This window comes from Eubalaena glacialis, chromosome 3 (assembly GCF_028564815.1).
Source record: "Eubalaena glacialis isolate mEubGla1 chromosome 3, mEubGla1.1.hap2.+ XY, whole genome shotgun sequence".
NCBI classification, from domain to species: domain Eukaryota; kingdom Metazoa; phylum Chordata; class Mammalia; order Artiodactyla; family Balaenidae; genus Eubalaena; species Eubalaena glacialis.
This window is the reverse complement of record NC_083718.1, coordinates 136,626,960-136,637,040: the sequence shown is the minus strand read 5'-3', so window position 1 is coordinate 136,637,040 and position 10,081 is coordinate 136,626,960. Positions and strand designations below refer to the sequence as shown.

The window sequence follows — 10,081 nt, the reverse complement described above, 5'->3', positions numbered from 1 at the left end:
AACCTCCAGACCAGCCATCAGAAATAGGTGTTTCAAAGGACTGTGTCCCATACCCTCTGCAAAAGATCACAGCCTTATAGGGTTTAATCGTAAATTATCCTTTTTTAATATTTAATATCTTCCAGACCTGGAGACTGACATTTCATTGCCAAAGTAAAGGAGGACCAAAGCAAAATATAGGAATGCATATTACTCACAGAATAGATCTTACAAGCAATTTCAGAGTATAAGCTCTCCTAGCAGAAATTTCCAGTGAACAGAGATTAAATGCTTATAAGCACTAAAGCCAGAGAAAGAGGTAAAAGTTCAAATACTAGTAAAGAAGGCTTTTATTTTCCTTTGTGCCTTATTTCTTTTGTTTGCAGTATCCTAAATACTACTCAGTGTTTTCAATTTCATCTCCATTTGTGTTTCTTATATGTTGCTTCTGTAACAAAACACCCCATCTCTGCTCTTTTAAATCTCCCACTTCAAAACTCACCTTCATAAAAACCTTTCAAGGTTGTTTTCCTCATCATTATAATCTTTTTATGCTACATTGGAAGAACAAGACTTGAAGCTTGGCAATTAAGCACCTTTTCATCTGTTGGGTTTTATAGGTGTATACAATATAGACTGGTAGAGGTCACAAATCCGTAGTTACACAATGGGCCATTTTATAGCTCCTGAAAATAATATATAAAAAATCATTGGGGTGGGTGTGAAAGCTGTACAAAGAAGAATATAATATGTAGATAAGAGTGTATAACCCTCTGTAATTAAAAAAGTACAACCAACAAAACTAGGATTCAATCAAAAATGGTTTCTATATAATGGTTTCTATTCTCTTCTATATAAGAAGAGACCAGAAGATGTACAGTTTTATGTTCTAGTTCATTAATTACATCTCTAAATCTGTACAACTTATTCGTTCAACAATATCTGACTCGGTAAATATTTATTGAGGGTCTAACCTGTGCAGGGCACCCTTCTAACTAGTGGGGATCAACCAGTGACCAAAACAAATCCTACTCCATTGAACTTATACTTGGGGAGTAGAGTGGGTAGGATAGGGGAGCCAGATAATGCAGACTATATACATATATATATATATATAATATGTATGTTAGAAAGTTTTTAAAAAAGAGAGAGAACAGGGTTTAGGGGATCAGTAATGCCAGGAGTACGCAGGGTAGGCCTCACTGAGAAGGGAACTTGAAGGGAGCGAGCAATGTGGTGATCAGGAGAAAGATTATTCCTGGCTTTCCGTCAGTAAAAAGGCCCAGAGGCAAAAGGAAGGCCAATGTGGCCGGAGAGTAATGTGCATGGCGGAGGATAATAAAGAAGAGATTGGATTAGGGATTCAATATTTTTTTAATAACAGGTTTATTGAGATATAATCCACATTCTCTACAATTCACCCTACATGTACTATTCAGTGGTTTTTAATATATTAAAAGAGTTGTGCAGTTATCACCACCATCAATATTAGAACCTTTTCATCATGGTGAACAGATTTTTGCAGGGTCTCTTAAACCTTAGTAAGGACTTTGGCTTTTACTCAAAGTGAAAAGAGGAACCATTAGTAAGTTTGGGTCAGAAAAGTGACTATGATTTGACTTGCTTTTTATAGAAATAGTATAAATAGTATATATAGTACTATATAGTATCTATAGTACTATAGTATTCTATAGTATATATAGTACTATAATATTCTATAATGTATAGAATACTTTGTCTGCTGGAGGTGATTAGAGGAAGGACAAAAGCAGAAAGAGAGAAACCAGCTGTTGCAGCTATCCAGGTGGGAGATGATGGTGGTGGTGTTGGCAGCCCTGAGAAATGGTTGAATTATTTTACATTTTGAAGTAAACCAATAGTGTTTGCTGATGGACTGGATGTGGGTTGTGAAGAAAAGAAGTCAAGGATGCACCATGGCTTGGGGGCTGTGCAATGGGAAGAATGGAGTTGCCATTGACCTATAGGAGGACAATCAGGAGGCCAACTTTTGTCATTTTAAGTTTGAGATGCTTATTGTATATCAACACAAAGATGATGAGTAAGCCTGAGGTTCAGAAGAGATGACTGACCAGATTGGAAGTATTTTGGGGAGTCATCAGCATATAAATATTTAAGGCCATGAGACTGGATGAAGTCACCAAGAGAGTGAGTGTAGATAGAGAAGAACTAAGCTGTTAAGAGTTAGGAAGAAGAGAACTTTACAATGAAGTAGATGGGTGAAAAGAATCACCTCTTCTATTTCAGAGATAGAAAATTTAGAAACCTGGTCAAGGTACCAGAACAAACTACAAAGGGCCAATTACCAACCCCAAACACCTATCTTTTTCACCTTTGATTAGCCCACCAAGCAGAGACATTCACAGAGAGAACATTCTTACAACGATAGAAACCTCCTGACACACACTTAACTCAGTGGGGAGGTGGGGAAATGGAGTGAGGGGGTCCTTGAAAAGTGCCCTAATGAGTCTCTTCATCTGACACCTCAACTACCTGGCCCCTGCATGGCTGGTGAAATGTGAACAGCTGATGGCAACACAAGGAGGTCAGCCTAAAGCTCAAAGCAACAACACGCCTCTATTGCCATGAATATTAATAGCTAAAGAAAATTTCCATAGGGTAAGAAGTTATTGAACACACAACAAGATGGCATTAAGGGTATTGTATTAGGCTTTGATGCTATGAAACAAAGTACAAATAACAAATCACTTAGTGGTTTAAAACAACACTTATTTATTATCTCACAGTTTCTGCAGGTCAGATGTCTGGGAGTGGCTTAGCTGGGCTCTCTTCTCAGGGTCTCCAAGGCTAAAATCAGTGTTGCCCAGGCTACATTCTCATCTGAAGGCTTGAGTGGGGAAGGATCTACTTCTAAGCTCCCTCAGGTTGTTGGTAAAATCCATTTCCTTGCAGCTTCATGGAAGTTGGCTTCCTCAAAACCAGCAATGGAGAAAGAAAGTCTCTGATGCTTCCAGCCTCTCTTCAGAGAAGGCTGAGGCCCTCTTTTAAAGGGCTCACCTGATTAGGTCAGGCCCACCAAGCATAATCTCCCTTTTGATTAACTCAAAGTCAATGAAATAGGGGGCTTAATTACACCTGCAAAGTCCTTTCACCTTTGCCATAGAATGTAACATAATCATGTGTGTGATAGCCCAACACCATTACCATATTCTATTGGTTAAAAACAAGGAATGGGTTCTGCCTATACTCAAAGAAGGAGGATTATACAGAGCTTAGCACCTGGGGTTAGAGATCATTGAGGCCATCTCAGAATGTGCCCACCAGATAGTCCAAGAAACTAAACGTTTACGTTAAATTCCAAAATGGGAGTACTGACCCTAAGAAATGACACGTTTTTAGGTGTAAAGTCAATCTTGTCTGAATGATCTTCTCTGAGAAAAACACTGAGGGAAATTTAGAGCCTGCCTTTAGAAACTAACTTCACCAGACTTACACAAAAAATACATCAGGAACCTTATGATTTTTAACAATAAAATATAATACAGTTCTAGATAGGTAGTTAGTACACCCGTCATAGACTAATTGATCTCCTTCAATGTGAACAATGATCTGTATAATGCTGCAATAATAAGCATCATACTTCTTTCAGATGTTAAAGGATTGACTAATTTTTGAAAGAAAGAAAAGTTATCATTCTAAACTATAGAACCAGTAGTAGGAATATATGTATGATAATAGTGAAGAAAATATCAAAAAAGCCTTTTAATATGCAAAGCAGGTAGCAGTGCTAAAATAATTTAACAATTTCTGAGTATATATATTCATCTGATTTCCAAATATAACCATTTAGCATCCTTATAAATGTTACCTAGAAGGTCATTCCAGTCCTGTGCAGTTGAAGTACTTGGAGTTACCGGGGATAGTTTTAAAAATGATTTTATATGCTGGAATTATTTTTTTAAATACAAATATATTAAAACACATGAAAAAAGTATATATACACATATATACTGATCTAGGGATATTCCTCTGATTTATCATTGGATACCATCCTCTCCTAGGACTAATAAGCACTTATGAAATGTATCATCTACGATCATCCTATTGTATAACTGCAATCTAGCTGTAGCTAAATTCAGCTTCTACTCCCAGTTGGAAACACCAGCTTTGAAAATAATCACTGATGAAACCGTCTAGGTAGACTCAGCAATGAGGCAAAATGGTGTAACATATCTGAGTCAGAAAATATGACAAATGAATATTTTTGAATACTGGAAGGCTAGGCTTATCTCATAGGGAAAAACCCAACAACACATGAACAAATCACTTTCCCTATAGACCAAATACAGAATGCAGTATAATTTTTGAGTGAGGGACTAGGCCTATATTAAGAAGTAATCCTTTTATACTGCATTTTTACTGCATATAGTTGACCTGGGTGGGGCATTATTAGGGCTGTGGTTCGTTTGAATTGGAATAACAATACAGGGGTTCTACTGTCCTACAGTTTCTGTTCAGATGACCAAAGTCATGGGACTTTCAGCATAGCTGGCTGATGACAGTGCATACTATTTTGTCCCAAAATCCAGTTCAAGCATGGACATACCAATTAGATGGTAAGCACTTTAAAGGCAAAGGACCAGGCATTGTACCATTCTTGGTATATTGTAGGACATCAAAGAAGTTTTTTCTTTGAATTAAATTTAAATATGGAATACCTTAGAGAGAATTCAATCATTACACAGGACTGCAGGATTCTGAGATCTTATTGTTCAACCCTCAGATTCTATTTAACTCAGTGAACACTGACTGTGCTTCTACTAAATGCAGAAATGGTGCTACGTGCCAAGAACACCAAGTTGATGAAGTCACAGTCCCTGCTGTCAAGAAACTCACTCGATTCCCTAATTCACTGTCACCTTGCTGTGATCACACTTCCTGCCAAAGAACTTCTAAGAAATACCTAGTGGATAGAACCTTGGAGTTCCACAGAACACAGTTCAACAATCTCCAAATGATGACTCAGGCCAGATTGCATAATTCAGGTTTTGTTTGCAAAGCTGAACGGGCTTCAGCATCTCCCTAAATTTCAATTTAAAGGAATTCTTTAACAAAGACACTACATGTTAGAATTTAAGACATAGATATGAAACATACCTTACACTCCTGGGTAAGTTATGCATTGACGAGCACCATTCCTTTACTCAAACCTTGTCCCTTGCTGACAGCGCAGTTAGGGATTAAGTGAAAAATGGCAGCTCAAATAAATGAGCCAGAAAACTGACCTATCACTTTTCTTTTCCACTAAATTAAGATCAAGAGAGCTGGAGAATATTTTGTCTAGAATGATACAAACATACGGGAGTTTGCAAAAACTCCCAGGTAGCTTAGCAAAAAATTACTTCTGTGACCTTTGTCTGTACAGTAACCTTAATAATGCAAGCATTGTTTTGAATGCAAGCATATGGGAGCATCTTTACCACTTTTGGTGACTTCAGTAGGTTTAACACATATTTTTGCATTTATTGCATAAACTCATGAAACAAAGGAAAGAACTTTCAACCTATTCAGTGAAAGTCTATACATTGACGTTTGCTTTTCAAAAATGTATAACTACTGCTTTCTTTATACCCACAAGTTGCCGTTAAACAATTTCAACTCAAAGCTGAAATTTTAGCATATGACTAAAAGGTCCGATTGCTGCCGCTTCATGATTCAGCATCTAACATCAATAATTCACAGTGAGATCACAGGCCCCCTGTGGAAGGTAGTGACATACTTGCCTTATGAAAGGAAGCTGAGGGCATATTGAGAGCATTTTGAATTTAGACGTGTAGCTTGTGTGGGTGTCAGACAATTGTCTCTTAGCTGGTACCCTGCAGAAGGATCCTCCTTCGGGAAAGGCTGTCTGAGAAAGGTGAACTGGGCTTGTAAGGCTAGGATACACACATGTGGTAACCACCTCTTCCTGCACACGGTTTTCCAGAGGTACCCTGGGCAGGTGGGAAGCCTTTCTGCTTTCTGTGGAAGAGATTCCAACTTGGTTCCCTGCCACCACCAAACACAAATGTGTTGATTTTTCTTTTTTTGAGCTCCCAACCCTTGCAACCTTCCAAAAATAAATCAAACCAGCCATCAGGGCACCGAAATAATACTACTACTAATAAGCAGCTTTGCCTAGACTTACATAAACAACACTTCTGAGGTAAACTTTGCCCCAGAGGTCTGGACACACTCTTTTTATGTAACCAGCTTACTAATAATTACTAGACTTGGGTGCATTAACCCTGAAAATAGATTTTAATAGCAGGCCCCCAAAACAAAAGACATGAAACGACAATTAAAAAAAACAAATGTGCACCAACTAGAAAAACACTTGGCAGCCAGCTCCAGCCCAAGCTAAGACACCCTCCTCTCCCCGCACAAAGACCTTCTCTCCTACCCGCCCTGCCAGCAGGATGAGAGTAGGCTCGGGACCCCGCCCTCCCCTATTCCCGCCCCCGCCCCGCCCCCGCCCCGCCCCCGCCCCTAGGCTCGCCTTCCTCGTGGCCCCTCCCTCTTCCGCTCCTCTCAGCCTGGTTCCAGGAGCTGAGGTCAAATTGTCGGAGCAGGCTGATTTGCATAGCCCAATGGCTGCGCGTATGCAAATGAGGCGGGTGGTGGTTGGCTGGGGGTTGGCAGGATAACTCCGGCGAGCGGGGCCTTTGTCCTTCAGTGGCTGTGAGGCAGCTGCCGGGACGTTATAGTGGACCGTGGCGAGGTTGGGGGCCGAGAGCCGGCGGGCGAGCGAGCGAGGGGGGGCAGGAGGGGCGGACGGCGCGGCGGCGGCTGGCGCTGGAGGAGCCTGAGAGGGAGTGCAGAAAGCAGGCACCCGCGCGCCCGCGGTGGCAGGAGCAGCCCGCAAGCCGCTCTCTCTCTGTAGGGCACCTGCAGTTGCAATATGACTTTGGAGGAATTCTCGGCTGGAGAGCAGAAGACCGAAAGGTAAGTCAGCCGGAGCCTCTGCCTGAACTCTGCTTGCCCACTGCGCGCACCCCAGTGCTGCCGGGCTGTGCAAGGTTTGCGAGGAGCGAGCGGTTAAAAGTTTGCAGAGGGTGCTTCCTATCCCGCCTTTCTTCCTCGGGACACTCTAGAGGCGTGCGTGGACAGAAAGAGCGTGCCCCCCACGCCGGTCGAGCCCCTCGAGCCTTTGCAAAGGGCAGAAGTGACCGTCCCTGCCGGTGCGGCTCCTGCGGCCGGCAGCCTGTGGCTTCGCCCAGCGCCTGGGACTGGCAATGCCCTCGGGAGAGGGTGGCGGGTGGCACTCTCGGGGCTTCTCACTGGACGCCCAGCCTCTGGGCGTGCAAGGGGTCACGGCGGGGGGGTGACAGCCCGGGGAGCCCCGGGTTTGCAAAGGCCCAGGTGCGCCGTGGCGCGTGCACTCGGGAGGGAGGGTCGCGGCGCAGGGCGAGGGGGCCGCGACGGCCCCGAGGGGCGGCGGGCTGACGGGATCCCCTTGCTCTGCCTGCGTGTAGGATGGATAAGGTGGGGGATGCCCTCGAGGAAGTGCTCAGCAAAGCCCTGAGTCAGCGCACCATCACCGTCGGGGTGTACGAGGCGGCCAAGCTGCTCAACGTGTAAGTGGAGCCCTCGCGTGTCCCTCGTGGTTCCTCTTCCCGCCCCAGCCCGGAGAGGTCGCCTTCCAGGGGCGTCCCCTCGGCCAGCAGCGCCACTTCCTGCCGCTTTCCATCTGCCCTGCGGTTGCTTGTCCCAAGGGGAGCAAGCGGGCCGGGGCACGACCCCCGGGACGTGGGCGCGGGCTGCGGGCGCCCACGCGGCGGGTCTTGCCTTTGGGCACACCAGCCCCGTCCCTGCCCGCAGCGACCCCGATAACGTGGTGCTGTGCCTGCTGGCGGCGGACGAGGACGACGACAGGGACGTGGCTCTGCAGATCCACTTCACCCTGATCCAGGCGTTCTGCTGCGAGAACGACATCGACATCCTGCGCGTCAGCAACCCTGGCCGGCTGGCCGAGCTCCTGCTCCTGGAGAGTGACGCGGGCCCCGCGTTGAGCGAGGGCGCCGAGCAGCCCCCGGACTTGCACTGCGTGCTGGTGACGGTAAGGGAGAAGGGGACTGCGGGCAGGACGCGGTTAGGGTCCTGGCAGGAAGTCCTCAACGGCTGAAAGTCGCCTGACTCCAGATGTGGAATGGGTGAGGGTCAAGAGCTGGGCGCCTTTGCCCCATTAAAGAGTGTGGCTGGACTTTCAGCAGAGATGTGCTAGTTTCATCCTTGGGATTTTCTCTGGTACGGAACGTGTCTAAGCACGTTGGAGGCTGCCAGAAGCGGAAGAGATCCTTGTGAGTCAGCATTGTCAGCCCAGCTCCTCCCTACCTACATCTGCACTACCTCCCGTGACTAATTCCTTTAGCAGGGTAGATTAGATAAAGCCAAATAAATTCCTGGCTCACCCTCATTAAGGAGTCAGCTTCATTCTCTGCCAGTCAGAGCTAAAAATAGAAATGGTGTAGGAGACAGACCTTATTAATTCCCTAGAAATGTATTGAGAGGATAGAGTGGAAATTTTTTCTTTGCAATCTTGCATATTTTAAAATGGAGCTCCCCCCCCCCCGCCCCCATAAAAACCTTTGGTAGGTAGATAACTTGTGTTTACAGAGGTAAATGTGATCGTTTTGTCTTTTACATTTTACTACTTTTTGGCTGATCTCCTTAAGTGGCAGCCTAATTATTTTGCTACTCCTGAAAAAATACTACTGTCTCTTTTGGGAGGATAACAGGTGGCAGTTCTAGTTAACTGCTATGCAGCTCTCACCTCCTGGTAGCCCAGCATGGAAATATTTCTCACAGTTGTTTCATTCAGGTCTCTGCCAAGGTACCAGTTTGGTAGGGCAAGCCTGTGAATAATACTCTCATGCAAAACTGAATAAATATTATGAAAACATATATATATATATATATATATATGGCTCAGTGGGTTTCATGTACTCAGACTATACTCAGACTTTGCAGAGTACAGCTTAGTAGAGAATTACCCTGAATGATTTTGCAGGAAACCCAACTACCTAGAAGAAATTTTATTTCTTATGGTTGTAACAGGTCTCTATGTCACACAGCCAAAGTATAGAATGTTCAAGTGTCTTCCCCTCAAAAGTGGTGTAATAAGTAGCAAAGGCTGACTTTTTTTTAATAGTAAATTTATTTTTTCTAAATTTGTTCGCAGAATCCACATTCATCACAGTGGAAGGATCCTGCCTTAAGTCAACTTATTTGTTTTTGCCGGGAAAGCCGCTACATGGATCAGTGGGTGCCAGTGATTAATCTCCCTGAACGGTGATGGCATCTGAATGAAAATAACTGAACCAAATTGCACTGAAGTTTTGAAATACCTTTGTAGTTACTCAAGCAGTTACTCCCTACACTGATGCAAGGATTACAGAAACTGATGTCAAGGGGCTGAGTGAGTTCAACTACATGTTCTGGGAGCCCGGAGATAGATGACTTTGCAGATGAAAGAGGTGAAAATGAAGAAGGAAGCTGTGTGGAAACAGAAATACAAGTCAAAAGGAACAAAAATTACAAAGAACCACGCAGGAAGGAAAACAAAACTATGTATTAATTTAGGATGGTTGAGTTACATTTAAATAAACCAAATATGCTTTGTTAAAGTTTAAGTGTGCGGCAGTAGTTTGGGTAATTTTGGTTTATATGCCCTCAAGTAAAAAAGAAAAAAGCAGAAAGGGTTAATCATATTTTAAAACCATATTTTATTGTATTTTGATGAGATGTTAAATTCTCAAAGTTTTATTATAAATTGTACTAAGTTATTTTATGACATGAAAGGTTATTTATGCTATAAATTTTTTGAAACACAATACTTACAATAAACTGGTATGGAATAATTGCATCATTTCTTTATGTGTGTTTTGTTTCTTTTAACTTGGACTTTCTTTTAAACAAGTTTCTTTTTCATATGGAAAAATTAAAACCCTTGTGAAATCATATACATATAGTATATGTGTCTATATATATAGATGTGTGTGTGTGTTTGTATGTATATATAATTCTTTTCCGCTCTTAAACATTTGGGCCAGACATGGGGGCATAATATTGCTTTTCATTTATT

The 10,081-nt window shown here is 43.2% G+C and overlaps 1 protein-coding gene across 1 annotated transcript; it reads left to right on the top strand.

Annotated features, from left to right (window-relative positions):
• The first annotated feature begins 6,685 nt into the window (after positions 1-6,685).
• Positions 6,686-9,853, top strand: GADD45A (growth arrest and DNA damage inducible alpha). The gene is made up of 5 exons (XM_061186463.1): positions 6,686-6,718; positions 6,881-6,942; positions 7,473-7,574; positions 7,819-8,056; positions 9,179-9,853. The coding sequence occupies exons 2-5, from the start codon at positions 6,899-6,901 to the stop codon at positions 9,290-9,292; spliced, it is 498 nt and encodes a 165-aa protein (XP_061042446.1). The 5' UTR covers positions 6,686-6,718; positions 6,881-6,898; the 3' UTR covers positions 9,293-9,853.
• Positions 9,854-10,081: the final 228 nt, after the last annotated feature.